General features: G+C 46.0%; 1 protein-coding gene across 3 annotated transcripts in view; it reads left to right on the top strand.

The window, feature by feature from the left end:
* The first annotated feature begins 152 nt into the window (after positions 1-152).
* Positions 153-14,152, top strand: part of LOC118372285 (neuronal membrane glycoprotein M6-b-like) — a 39,501-nt gene continuing 25,501 nt past the window's right edge. Inside the window, exon 1 of one of the 3 annotated variants that reach the window (XM_035758121.2) lies at positions 153-690. In XM_035758121.2, coding sequence (XP_035614014.1) covers positions 687-690 — 4 coding nt within the window. In that variant the 5' untranslated portion in view covers positions 153-686. Of the gene's footprint in view, positions 691-12,394; positions 12,853-14,152 lie in introns of those variants that run through there. The other 2 variants (XM_035758120.2, XM_035758119.2) reach the window with 2 other exon arrangements.

The raw sequence follows: 14,152 nt of genomic DNA, 5'->3' as shown, positions 1-14,152 counted from the left end.
GAAACTCTAAATACATTATCAGATTTGAAATGTCAAATTCTGTGTCAGTGAGGCTAATGATCATTTATGGCCCTGTAAATTGAATCTTGGTACATTGTGATGTCATTGGGTCTGTGTTCTGTTTATATATGAGAATCCAGCCACTGAGTCGATTCTGGCATAGTTGTAGTGAAGGTTTTGGCCTGATTTTTGTTTAATGCAACTTCACCTAACCTTAGTCTTACTGTCACAGGAAACCAGGTGGTCCAACTGCTAGAAAATAGGCCAGCACACAGAACCAGGTCTACACACGCTTGACATTTACTTTTGGGTCATGGTGCAACAAACCATTGGTGGCGTTCTGTGTCAGGGTAGGAGTTGCAGAGGTCTTCCGTCACCTGCCATTTCACTCTTAGCCCACTGGCCATGGTTGCCAAGCCAAGAGGTCAAATGTGATATTTTATAGATAATTTCCTCCCCTACCATAAACCCTGAATTTACTTCTCTTGCCCCTTCAAGTTAATTACATTTCACAAGGCCCAGCATCGACATCACTCACGGGATGGGGTGTATTGAATTCGGGGAGAGAGTTCGTGCACTGGTGCTCCAGCGCGCGACCTGCTACCCTGCACGAAACAGCTCCCTGCTTGCATAACTTTTTGACACATCGCATCCGCCAAGCACTGAAGTTCTACGAAAGTAACACAATGGGTAGGTGCAATTATTCCCAAATACTTTCCTTTTCTTGTCAACTGGAAAAGACATGCCTACACAAGTTGTCTTTTTTTAACTTCTTCATGCTTGGGTACGTTTTTAATGTCATAGCAATAGTGTTCAACAGGTTAGAGTGCTTGATTTAGTGGGCACGTAGACGTAGCCTACAAGCACGATCAATTGACAAGATTAAGGCGATGTTAAATGGATTTTCTTTATGGTGTCGAAGTATAAATTCTATCTGAACTGCGCTCTCATAGTTCATTTGCCTAATCTAGTCTACAGGCTAATGAATGAATGCTGAGCACGTTCTGTGATTTGACTGATTTTACGCACAACAATAAAAAATAATAATCCAATAAACTAATAGGTTTACAGAATGTAGTGGCCTACAGTTACTAAATCGTTTTATTGTTTTGTATTATATTTGATATTATATCAGCTTTTTCTGTTTACACTAATAAATGAAGTGCATGCGGTGACAGATCGTGTCTGCGTGAATCTGGGTGCACGTCCTCGTGTGTGTCCTGGCCCCTGTTGTAGCCCAAATGGATGGGACAGAATTCAAGTGATCTGTCTCAGCTGTGGCCTTGGAATAATTCATTGAATTCTGTACATTCTCCGCCGTGTATCCATGGAGTCTGATGGCAGACTACTCTCTGCCTCAACAGAGCCTGGGGATATTCTCGTTGCTGTGTGAGCGCTGAGTTATAAATGCAATGAATGAGTTTGACTTGTGACACGGGACTGAATAATCAAAAGGGAACTATCGCGCTCTACACTGACTGACTACCCATGAGGATCTCACTTATTTGTCACTGCCCTCTCTGTTGAATGGAACCCAGATAGCTTTGTTTCTAGCCATGTCTTGTCATTGTTTCAGCCTTGGTCTGTTGTTATGGCTGACCGTGACAGATTTGCATGACACTGGCTGTGCTCTCTAGCAACAGCAGCCTTTAACACTCTGACCCAGGGAGGCTGTGACGTCAGCCAACCTCTCCAACAAGACACCATTTCCCTCTCCTCTCTCTTTGCTCTCCTCTCTGGTTGGTTAGGAAGCTGTTGAGTTACTGCTTCATGAAGCGCTTCACAGACAGAGATGGCCCCAATTGGCTCATTTCTCTCCCCTGAAACTATTCCACAGGTACTGTGGAAATGAGAATGTGTTCTCAGTCAACTTACCTGGTAAAATAAATGGCCATTGTTTATTTAACTAGTCATTTAAGAACAAATTCTTATTTACAATGACAGCCTAAGAACAGTGGGTTAACTGCCTTGTTCGGGGGCAGAACGACAGATATGTACCTTGTCACCTCAGGGATTCGATCTAGCAACCGTTACTGGCCCAACGCTCTAGCCACTAGGCTGCCTGCTGTTGATTGTGAGTTGAGCAGCGAAGAGCCTCTTAAACACACACATTGACGAACACAAGCAGATACACACACACCCTAGGTGAACTAACGTAGGATATTTGGGTAATCAGAGGACTGGAGCGGAGGTCTTACTCCTCTCTCTTTCCTCTTTTACTCCACTTCTCACTGTAAAGAAATCTCCATGACTGCCATAGGCTGTCTGGCTACTGTAGCCAATCCCGTGGTAGGAGTCATTTCTGAGACTTTCATGCAACCATTGGTTTCTCTGGGCTCTGAGATGGAAGATGGAGGGATCGTTGAGATGACTTGTTGCCATAGCGACACCTATGTATGCTGGGAGTTTAAAGGCACCATCTCAATCCTGTTACGTGTGATCTGGGAACACTCATGTGCGCGAACATACACATACACATACACAGGCCGAGCATGCCCATTTGGAGCCCTGTCAATCTTTCTTTCCATCTACATGGGAACCATAATGATGACAATACTAACCTCCGAGGCCTGTACGTTCTCTCTCCTGCAACATTACTTATTATTGGCCTCTGAGTGATCGCTGTAAAGGATTCCATTGGAGCGACAGACTAGGTGCAACATTTTAACATTTTCCTTGGTGGTGGGGGGGGGCGGGTTGTTTTGAAGCAGAGGCCCTGGTCATGTGACCCTGGCTTCCTGGTGGATATATGAAATGGGGATGATGGGGGGGTGTACCTGCTGTGGGGATGTGACATCATGTTGAGCTGCCTGCAGTATCTGGGCCAGAGGGATTACGGGGCTAGTCAGATAAAACAGTGGGGGGCGGGGTAGGAGGGCTGGGTTAAGCATGTCAGCAAAGACAGTGGTGAGATATTGTGAGTTGTTAAGGGAGACCCCACAGTCCCGCCTCAATTTCCATCCTCAGCTCCTTGGCTTTTGAGCTCTCTGACTAGAAGATGTTGTACGAGATAGACGGGAAAGCAACATGCATTCATGATCTGTTTTATCAAACAAATCAAATCAAATTTATTTATATAGCCCTTCGTACATCAGCTGATATCTCAAAGTGCTGTACAGAAACCCAGCCTAAATCCCCAAACAGCAAGCAATGCAGGTGTAGAAGCACGGTGGCTAGGAAAAACTCCCTAGAAAGGCCAAAACCTAGGAAGAAACCTAGAGAGGAACCAGGCTATGTGGGGTGGCCAGTCCTCTTCATGGCTGTGCCGGGTGGAGATTATAACAGAACATGGCCAAGATGTTCAAATGTTCATAAATGACCAGCATGGTCGAAATAATAATAAGGCAGAACAGTTGAAACTGGAGCAGCAGCACGGTCAGGTGGACTGGGGACAGCAAGGAGTCATCATGTCAGGTAGTCCTGGGGCAAGGTCCTAGGGCTCAGGTCCTCCGAGAGAGAGAAAGAAAGAGAGAATTAGAGAGAGCATATGTGGGGTGGCCAGTCCTCTTCTGTCTGTGCCGGGTGGAGATTGTAACAGAACATGGCCAAGATGTTCAAATGTTCATAAATTACCAGCATGGTCGAATAATAATAAGGCAGAACAGTTGAAACTGGAGCAGCAGCACGGCCAGGTGGACTGGGGACAGCAAGGAGTCATCATGTCAGGTAGTCCTGGGGCATGGTCCTAGGGCTCAGGTCCTCCGAGAGAGAGAGAGAAGGAGAGAATTAGAGAACGCACACTTCGATTCACACAGGACACCGAATAGGACAGGAGAAGTACTCAAGATATAACAAACTGACCCTAGCCCCCCGACACATAAACTACTGCAGCATAAATACTGGAGGCTGAGACAGGAGGGGTCAGGAGACACTGTGGCCCCATCCGAGGATAACCCCACCCACTTTGCCAAAGCACAGCCCCCACACCACTAGAGGGATATCTTCAACCACCAACTTACCATCCTGAGACAAGGCTGAGTATAGCCCACAAAGATCTCCGCCATGGCACAACCCAAGGGGGGGGGCGCCAACCCAGACAGGATGACCACATCAGTGAATCAACCCACTCAGGTGACGCACCCCCTCCAGGGACGGCATGAGAGAGCCCCAGCAAGCCAGTGACTCAGCTCCTGTAATAGGGTTAGAGGCAGAGAATCCCAGTGGAAAGAGGGGAACCGGCCAGGCAGAAACAGCAAGGGCGGTTCGTTGCTCCAGAGCCTTTCCGTTCACCTTCCCACTCCTGGGCCAGACTACACTCAATCATATGACCCACTGAAGAGATGAGTCTTCAGTAAAGACTTAAAGGTTGAGACCGAGTTTGCGTCTCTGACATGGGTAGACAGACCGTTCCATAAAAATGGAGCTCTATAGGAGAATGCCCTGCCTCCAGCTGTTTGCTTAGAAATTCTAGGGACAATTAGGAGGCATGCGTCTTGTGACCGTAGCGTACGTGTAGGTATGTACGGCAGGACCAAATCAGAGAGATAGGTAGGAGCAAGCCCATGTAATGCTTTGTAGGTTAGCAGTAAAACCTTGAAATCAGCCCTTGCTTTGACAGGAAGCCAGTGTAGAGAGGCTAGCACTGGAGTAATATGATCAAATTTTTTGGTTCTAGTCAGGATTCTAGCAGCCGTATTTAGCACTAACTGAAGTTTATTTAGTGCTTTATCCGGGTAGCCCGGAAAGTAGAGCATTGCAGTAGTCTAACCTAGAAGTGACAAAAGCATGGATTAATTTTTCTGCATCATTTTTGGACAGAAAGTTTCTAATTTTTGCAATGTTACGTAGATGGAAAAAAGCTGTCCTTGAAATGGTCTTGATATGTTCTTCAAAAGAGAGATCAGGGTCCAGAGTAACGCCGAGGTCCTTCACAGTTTTATTTGAGACGACTGTACAACCATTAAGATTAATTGTCACATTCAACAGAATATCTCTTTGTTTCTTGGGACCTAGAACAAGCATCTCTGTTTTGTCCGAGTTTAAAAGTAGAAAGTTTGCAGCCATCCACTTCCTTATGTCTGAAACACATGCTTCTAGCAAGGGCAATTTTGGGGCTTCACCATGTTTCATTGAAATGTACAGCTGTGTGTCATTCGCATAGCAGTGAAAGTTAACATTATGTTTTCGAATAACATCCCCAAGAGGTAAAATATATAGTGAAAACAATAGTGGTCCTAAAACAGAACCTTGAGGAACACCGAAATTTACAGTTGATCTGTCAGAGGACAAACCATTCACAGAGACAAACTGATATCTTTCCGACAGATAAGAAAGATCTAAACCAGGCCAGAACTTGTCCAAGTAGACCAATTAGTGTTTCCAATCTCTCCAAAAGAATGTGGTGATCGATGGTATCAAAAGCAGCACTAAGGTCTAGGAGTACGAGGACAGATGCAGAGCCTCGGTCCGATGCCAGTAAAATGTCATTTACCACCTTCACAAGTGCCGTCTCAGTGCTATGATGGGGTCTAAAACCAGACTGAAGCATTTTGCATACATTGTTTGTCTTCAGGAAGGCAGTGAGTTGCTGCGCAACAGCCTTTTCTAAAAAAAAATTAGAGGAATGGAAGATTCGATATAGGCCAATAGTTTTTTATATTTTCTGGGTCAAGGTTTGGCTTTTTCAAGAGAGGCTTTATTACTGCCACTTTTAGTGAGTTTGGTACACATCTGGTGGATAGAGAGCCGTTTATTATGTTCAACATAGGAGGGCCAAGCACAGGAAGCAGCTCTTTCAGTAGTTTAGTTGGAATAGGGTCCAGTATGCAGCTTGAAGGTTTAGAGGCCATGATTATTTTCATCATTGTGTCAAGAGATATAGTACTAAAACACTTCAGCGTCTCTCTTGATCCTAGGTCCTGGGAGAGTTGTGCAGACTCAGGACAACTGAGCTTTGAAGGAATACGCAGATTTAAAGAGGAGTCCGTAATTTGCTTTCTAATAATCATAATCTTTTCCTCAAAGAAGTTCATGAATTTATCACTGCTAAAGTGAAAGTCATCCTCTCTTGGGGAATGCTGCTTTTTAGTTAGCTTTGCGACAGTATCAAAAAGGAATTTCGGATTGTTCTTATTTTCCTCAATTAAGTTAGAAAAATAGGATGATCGAGTAGCAGTAAGGGCTCTTCGGTACTGCACGGTACTGTCTTTCCAAGCTCGTCGGAAGACTTCCAGTTTGGTGTGGCGCCATTTCCGTTCCAATTTTCTGGAAGCTTGCTTCAGAGCTCGGGTATTTTCTGTGTACCAGGGAGCTAGTTTCTTATGAGAAATGTTTCTAGTTTTTAGGGGTGCAACTGCATCTAGGGTATTGCGCAAGGTTAAATTTAGTTCCTCAGTTAGGTGGTTAACTGATTTGTGTCCTCTGGCATCCTTGGGTAGACAGAGGGAATCTGGAAGGCCATCAAGGAATCTTTGTGTTGTCTGTGAATTTATAGCACGACTTTTGATGTTCCTTGTTTGGGGTCTGAGCAGATTATTTGTTGCAATTGCAAACGTAATAAAATGGTGGTCCAATAGTCCAGGATTATGAGGAAAAACATTAAGATCCACAACATTTATTCCATGGGACAAAACTAGGTCCAGCGTATGACTGTGACAGTGAGTGGGTCCAGAGACATGTTGGACAAAACCCACTGAGTCGATGATGGCTCCGAAAGCCTTTTGGAGTGGGTCTGTGGACTTTTCCATGTAAATATTAAAGTCACGAAAGATTAGAATATTATCTGCTATGACTACAAGGTCCGATAGGAATTCAGGGAACTCAGTGAGGAACGCTGTATATGGCCCAGGAGGCCTGTAAACAGTAGCTATAAAAAGTGATTGAGAAGGCTGCATAGATTTCATGACTAGAAGCTCAAAAGACGAAAACTTCATTTATTTTTGTAAATTGACATTTGCAAAGTCCCAGTCTCGAGAGGAGAGTTGTGACCTGTCCCCTGAGTTATTCAGACACTTTTATCCCAATGTGTATGTAACTCCCCTCCCCTCCCCTCCCTATATGACTCCCCTTCCCTATGACTCCCCTCCCTTCCTTCCCTATGTAACTCCCCCCCCTCCCTATATGACTCCCCTTCCCTATGTAACTCCCCTCCCCTCCCCTCCCTATATGACTCCCTTCCCTATGTAACTCCCCTCCCCTCCCTATATGACTCCCCTTCCCTATATAACTCCCCTCACATCCCTATATGACTTCCCTTCCCTATGTAACTCCCCTCCCCTCCCTATATGACTCCCTTCCCTATGTAACTCCCCTCACATCCCTATATGACTTCCCTTCCCTATGTAACTCCCCTCACATCCCTATATGTCTAGGGATGGATGCTGGCTAAGCAAATTGTCGGCCCACACAGTATAGTTTAGCCAGAGTTAAGGTTAGGAAACTAGAGTTGCAGGAGTTTTCAGTTGGGCAGCGCCTGAGAGCCAAGTCAGACGCGACCGGCAGAGTTTGCATGGATGTACATGTGTGAGTGGATCTGTATGTGTGTGAGTGGATCTGTATGTGTGTGCTCTAGTTAATCTGTGTGGGGGAGTGAGTATGAGCAGGTAAGGTTGTCAGCAGGATTGGGAAAGGTGCCGCCAGAACCTACAATATTTAGTTACGAAGGATGAACTCTCTCCAGCATCCACGTTCAGAGTCTCTGATGAGAGGGAGCTCGGCGTCTCCTTAGCGACCGCCAGCATAGGGGCGGGGCGAGAGCGTGCAGAGAATGGCCTGGTGGGAAAGTGGGTCATCCTGCCAGATTACGTCCCGTGTGCCCGGCCCTGTCCTCTCTGCCCCATCTAACCAGGGGAGCAGAATTAGGAGTCGCTGCTGTGTTACAGCCCTCCATGTCCCCCTAGTCCCAGCTGTGGTTGACTTAATCAGAACACCCACAGGCACTCTCCCAGCCAACGTTTCCCTTTTACAGGGAGCAAAGTCAATTAAAACGGCCAGGATTAGATGAAGCTTCAGCAGGAGGCTCCTAATGCCCACTCCCAGATAATGTGCATGTGTGTGTGTGTGTGTGTGTGTGTGTGTGTGTGTGTGTGTGTGTGTGTGTGTCTGTATTAGTTAGCTTTTTTGGTTGCTGGTGTTTGTGATCAGTCGTATGTGTATCGATGAAACTCCGTCCCCACCCGATAGGCAGTAGACACGCATATCATCACTGGACAGGTTGCTGCTATCCCAGGTGAGTAGGATACGAGACTCAGACGATGGTTCAGAGAGGGTTCAGGGGTCAGACAAGGGCAGCCCATTAGTGGAAACGCAGTAGGCTGGAGTAGGGTGACCTAATGGGGGTCATGAGAATCATGGGAACTTGTTCAAGAACATGGGTGTGTCTCAAATTGCACCCTATTCCCAATATACAGTAGTTCACTACTTTTAGAGAACCATTAAATAGGGAATAGGGTGCCATTTGGGATGATGCAGATGCATGCAGACTGCCTCTAGGGGTGGTATGCTTGGTGTTCTTGGTGCATTGAGAAAATCCTGTTTTCTCTCCTTCTTTTCTCTAATGGATGGAGAGCCCCGCAATCGGTGGAGGGGAGCAGGTCCCCGGGGGCTTTAAATAACTCTGAAGAGGGAAGGAGACAGAGACAGCTTGAGGCGTAAACAAAAAAACATGACCGTGCGTTCCAAAGCCTCTGTCAGGGTGGCTATCCACTAACTCTGGGGAGAAGGTCTGTAGATGATGCCATAAGTTGACCTGCTGATAACCAAGGCAGAACATCCACCCACAGGGCTGATTATATCTGCTGCTGTTTCTTTTCCAAACTTGACCAGGCGCTCTTTACAGCCATCTGTATTTCGCTCGGGATTTCAAAGATTTGCACTTCATTGACTTCAGCTGTCGGAGAGAACACCGAAGACGTGTCCTAGGAACCGATCGCATCATTAGATTAATAGATTTCAACCAGCTATGACTGTCGTCATGTTGACATGTCACCATAGCAACAGCGATTGACATCCCCTCGGCCTAACATAATCTCTCTGTTGAGTCGATATTTGAATCGACTCACATGTTGACTTGTAGAAGATCGGACCGATCCATTTTGCCAAGTCAGACACACATACATATCCTTTAACAGAATTGGTTAAGTTTTGTAAACCGATTTCCAACATAACTGCAGTGTTGTTTCCAGGGACATCAAAGGGAGGCCAGGCTGTTCCTTTCTCCCCATTAACTCCACATCGGAGGGCATAATGGAGCCGTAATGGCCTCATTACTGGGAGAGTGACGACCCCATTGTGGCTCCAGCGGCTCTAGTTCCTCTTTGTTCCACAGTAATGAGGAAGGAGAGGCGTCCCGGTCCCGCTCCTTAATTCATATTCAGAGGTTTTTTTCAACTATTATTTTGTGGTCATAAGAAAGTAAGTAGTCATTTCCTCTGAGGAATTAAAGGCACGGTTCCATTGTTGAGCTCTTTTATAAAGGGAAGCCATGTAGCTGACATCTTTGGTTCAGTGCATTTTCTGGGACATAGAATGAGTCAGCAAAGACTAGTGATCAGGGTGGCCTGATCTAAAGAGAGAGCGACAGAGAGAGTTAGTTATTGGCCTGTCTAGACCGCATTTGTTAGTCCTTAGTGGATAATTCAGTCAGTATACAGTATGCAGTCATATGGCTACAGAGGATTAATATACAGGGATATTAAATCCCTACATTCCCCAATGACCCTCCCAACCACAGACTAACCATAGAAATATAATAACTAGAACAGCTGTTTTTGGTTTGACACTATGGTCAAGGATTCTATGATTGGGGCTGATATCTACTCTACTTGACCAAAGCCCAATGTCTAACTCTGCAGGAGATTTCCAGAGAGGATATACAGTATTGGCTTGACCTGTTATATCTCCTAAATTGGAACAGATTGGATCCGAACTTCAAAGAGTGTGTAGTATGTGTGTGTCTATAATGTATGTGTGTGTGTGTGTATTATGTGTGTGTGTGTGTGTGTATTATGTGTGCGGAAGGAGAGAGTGCCAGGGCCCACTGTATCTCATCTTCTGGACAAGTGCTTAATCTGTGACCCAGCATAAGGGATTATTGGATGTGGGGGGAAATGGACCCTGAGGTTCACCCAGGAGGTTTGCTGTTTGCTCCCCCTCTATGACCATTGGATTGGATGGTGTGTGTGGGGGTGGGGGGATGTCTATGTGTGCATGTGTGTGTGACGATATTCAACCTTCAGGAGCTATAGTGTTGAACTGCACTGCCCAGTGCTCAGCTCAGCCTGAGCCTCCATGTGAAGATTTTTCCACCACATATTGGACCCTCAGAGTCTGACTCCTGATGATATTCTGTAAAACACCTGTTTGTGCTCTGAAAGCCCCTTTCCTGGACAGTTGTGTGGCTCTGCTACAACAGACAGAGCACGAGGCTTTGTCCAGCTAGACAGCAAGCGTTTGAGCTGCATTAGGCCACGTGCATCAGAATTAATACCTTATTTAAGAGGATTCGGGGCAGATGGCGTCCCTTTGTTTGAGGATGTGTGTGTATTAGAAAATGAGCTGAACAATAGTACACAGAGAAAATTAATTCAAATTAAATATGAATATGTAGTTTTCTTTGTAATTTTATTGTCCAGCATGAATTATCTTATATTTTGTTAGGATGCGGAAGTCTGTAACCATCCCCCAAACTGTAGGCCTATACACCAGAACTACAGATCAAATAAAGCCTAGACTATTCTGTATTATATTCTCTCTCTCTCTCTCTCTCTCTCTCTCTCTCTCTCTCTCTCTCTCTCTCTCTCTCTCTCTCTCTCTCTCTCTCTCTCTCTCTCTCTCTCTCTCTCTCTCTCTCTCTCTCTCTCTCTCTCAGTATCTCCCTCTCTCCTCTTCTCCCTCTCTGCTCTTCTCACTCTCTTCTCCCGCATCTCCTCATCTCACTCTTCTCCCTCTCTCCTCTTTTCCTACAACTCCCTTTTCTCACTCTCTCCTCTCCTCTTCTCCCTCTCCTCCCGCATCTCCCTCATCTCCCTCATCTCCCTCTCTCCTCTTCTCCCTCTTCTCCCACATCTCCCTTTCTCTTCTCCCTCTCTCCTCATCTCCCTCTTCTCACTCTCTCCTCTTCTCCCTCATCTCCCTTTCTCTTCTCCCTCTCTCCTCATCTCCCTCATCTCCCTCTCTCCTCTTCTCCCACATCTCCCTTTCTCTCCTCCCTCTCTCCTCATCTCCCTCTTCTCACTCTCTCCTCTTCTCCCACATCTCCCTTTCTCCTCTTCTCCCACATCTCCCTTTCTCCTCTTCTCCCTCTCTCCTCATCTCCCTTCTCCCTCTCTCCTCTTCTCCCTCTCTCCTCTTCTCCCTCTCTCCTCATCTCCCTCTTCTCACTCTCTCCTCTTTTCCCTCTCTCCTCACCTCCCTCTTCTCCCTCTCTCCTATTCTATACTCTCTGTAGATCACCCACTCTCTCTTTCTAGCCCTCTAGTCACCAGATGGAGAGTGGGCTCTTCTCACTCTCTTCTCCTGCATCTCCTCATCTCCCTCTCTCCTCTTTTCCCACATCTCCCTCATCTCACTCTTCTCCATCTCCCTTTCTCCCTCTTCTCCCTCTCTCCTCATCTCCCTCTCTCCTCATCTCCCTCTTCTCCAGCATCTCCCTCTTCACCCTCTCCTCTTTTCCCGCATCTCCCCCTTCTCCCTCTCTCCTCATCTCCCTCTCTCCTCTTCTCCCTCTCTCCTCTTCTCCCTCTCTCCTCTTCTCCCTCTCTCCTCTTCTCCCTCTTCTCCCTCTCTCCTCATCTCCCTCTTCTCCCTCTCTCCTCATCTCCCTCTTCTCACTCTCTCCTCTTTTCCCTCTCTCCTCTTCTCCTCTCTCCTCTTCTCCCTCTCTCCTCATCTCCCTCTTCTCACTCTCTCCTCTTTTCCCTCTCTCCTCTTCTCACTCTCTCCTCACCTCTCTCTTCTCCCTCTCTCCTATTCTCTACTCTCTGTAGATCACCCACTCTCTCTTTCTAGCCCTCTAGTCACCAGATGGAGAGTGGGCGGTGTGTGTGCGTGTGTTTTTGTGTGATAGCTTTTGTGCGTTAGTGCAAGTGCATATGTGAGCGTTGACGTGTGTGTATTTTTGTGTGTCAGTACTGTGAGTTTGCACATTGGTGCATGTGTGTGCTAACATATACAGCCTGCGGCGCAGTAACCTATAACCCCGATTTAAGGGGGGTGACCACCTCACTATCTGTATATCTCTCCTTTTTTCTCTCTCTTTCTCTTGTTTTCTTTCTCTCACCTGTGTGTGTACACTCTTAGAAACAAATGTGCTATATAGAACCTTCAAGGGTTCTTCAGCTGTCCGGAAAACCCTTTGAATAACCCTTTTTGGTTCCATTTACAGAGGGGTCTACATGGAACCCAAAGGTTTATACCTGGAACCAAAGAGGGTTCTACCTGAAATAAAAAAAACGATTTATCATATGGGGACAGCTAAAGAACCCTGTTGGAACCGTTTTTGCTATGTGCCTGGAGGCAGGGATGGGTCATGTGGTTGAGTTCATTCTATACTATAAAATAGGGTGGGCGCTCAAAAATCTACCGTGATCAACGTTTTTATCCATCGCCGAATTGGGATTCCAAGTGACATACAGCCAAAGCGTTCGCTGGCATCGTTTAGGGACCACTAATCTGTGCAAAATCGGACAAGACCTTTGAATCTTGAAATGGGATTGTAGCCTAGTATATACAGAGGAGCTAAGCTTGCAAGGGAGAGAGGGAGGGAGGGAGGGAGAGAGAAAGAGAGAGCAAAGTCAGAATCCAAAAGACAGGGAGAAAAAGTATTCAAAGGAAAACATTCCAAAATGGATGGGACGAAGCCAGTCATGGAGTCTACCACAGAGGAAAACCAAGAGGAGAGGGAAGAAAGCAAAGGTACGGAATGGTCGTAGTTGTGATACGTAGCATTTTTTGCGCGTTTCAACCGCACTGTTAGACTACTGCGCGATTTAACCTACTTGCAATGGCTTCGCTTCACGTGACACAAACGCGCTGTTTTCTCCTCCGGCACCGTGGGGCATCTGTTTTGTTAATTAAGAGCCTTTTGCAAATGACAAAGAATATTAAATAACATTCATGTTTTTTGTGTCCCATCGACGTTGGTTTTTATTTGGACATGTTTTGCGCGACCAAGATAGAGGGGAGGGCGGAAGGCGCGCGCTCGGTTTTATGGAGTAGAGTTAATGCCAATTTGCCTTGCTTTGCTGCAGCCATGTAGAATCACCATTACCCTGCTTTTCAATAATGTAAAAATTATAAATGAGTCGGGTGGCCCATCAAAGGCGGGGTTGTCTCCTTTGTATTTGTTTTTGTCTCAGGTGAGCGTATTGGTGTGGGCTAATGGGCAGGTGCATGGACCACTGCTGTCATCATTGCGAAATAACCGTTTCACAAAGGGATTTTGCCATAGACGTGGTCCTCAATGTGACTGTCATTGTTATCTTTGGTTTATGGAATAGAGCAATTAGGATTTGGGTCTTTTGTTCGAGTATAAGAGGATGGATGCAGCGCAGCGCGCCCGTGTGTTGACGACCCGTGTGTGATGTTGATAAAAAATACAAATAAAACACATCCCTCTGTGAACAAGGGATCAGCGACACATAAACTGGGGTCCCGATCCACTTGACACATGCCGAGCTCGGTCCTCTCGTTTCACATGATAACACTCGTAAAAACAGCAGCTTTTGCCCACCATTGTTCATGGAATGACAAATTATAAATGGTAGCCTTTAGGCAAGACATAATATTGTTTCCGATATATGTTGGGTGTCGTTGCCTTTGTCCAGCTACAAAGCAGGGGGTGGGGCCGAATCAATTTTCCCAATGTATAGGAATGTACATAGGGATTACATTTGTTTTTGATATAGGCTACTGGGGCAAAATAACACCCTTGCCCAGTCATTACCTCTCGGTAATCAGATAACAGGCTGAATTGTCCATCACCTCAATTAGGCTACACTATTTTACAATCACTATTTCAATCAATGTGTTTTATACAGGCTATCCCTTGGTGCTACAGCCTACTAAATCTAATAGCAGCTGGTTGGTTATATTACCTCCCTGTGGCTGAGGTCAGGAGTTGAATGCACAAATCTGATCCTAAATCAGTTCTTAGGGGGCAGTGTTATGTAGCAGCTAAAGCGGTGTCCTCAGGGCTGCTCCTTTACCCCGCCAC

The sequence above is a fragment of the Oncorhynchus keta genome, chromosome 37 (assembly GCF_023373465.1).
Source record: "Oncorhynchus keta strain PuntledgeMale-10-30-2019 chromosome 37, Oket_V2, whole genome shotgun sequence".
Lineage (NCBI taxonomy): Eukaryota > Metazoa > Chordata > Actinopteri > Salmoniformes > Salmonidae > Oncorhynchus > Oncorhynchus keta.
This window is presented reverse-complemented; position numbering and strand designations above follow the sequence as displayed.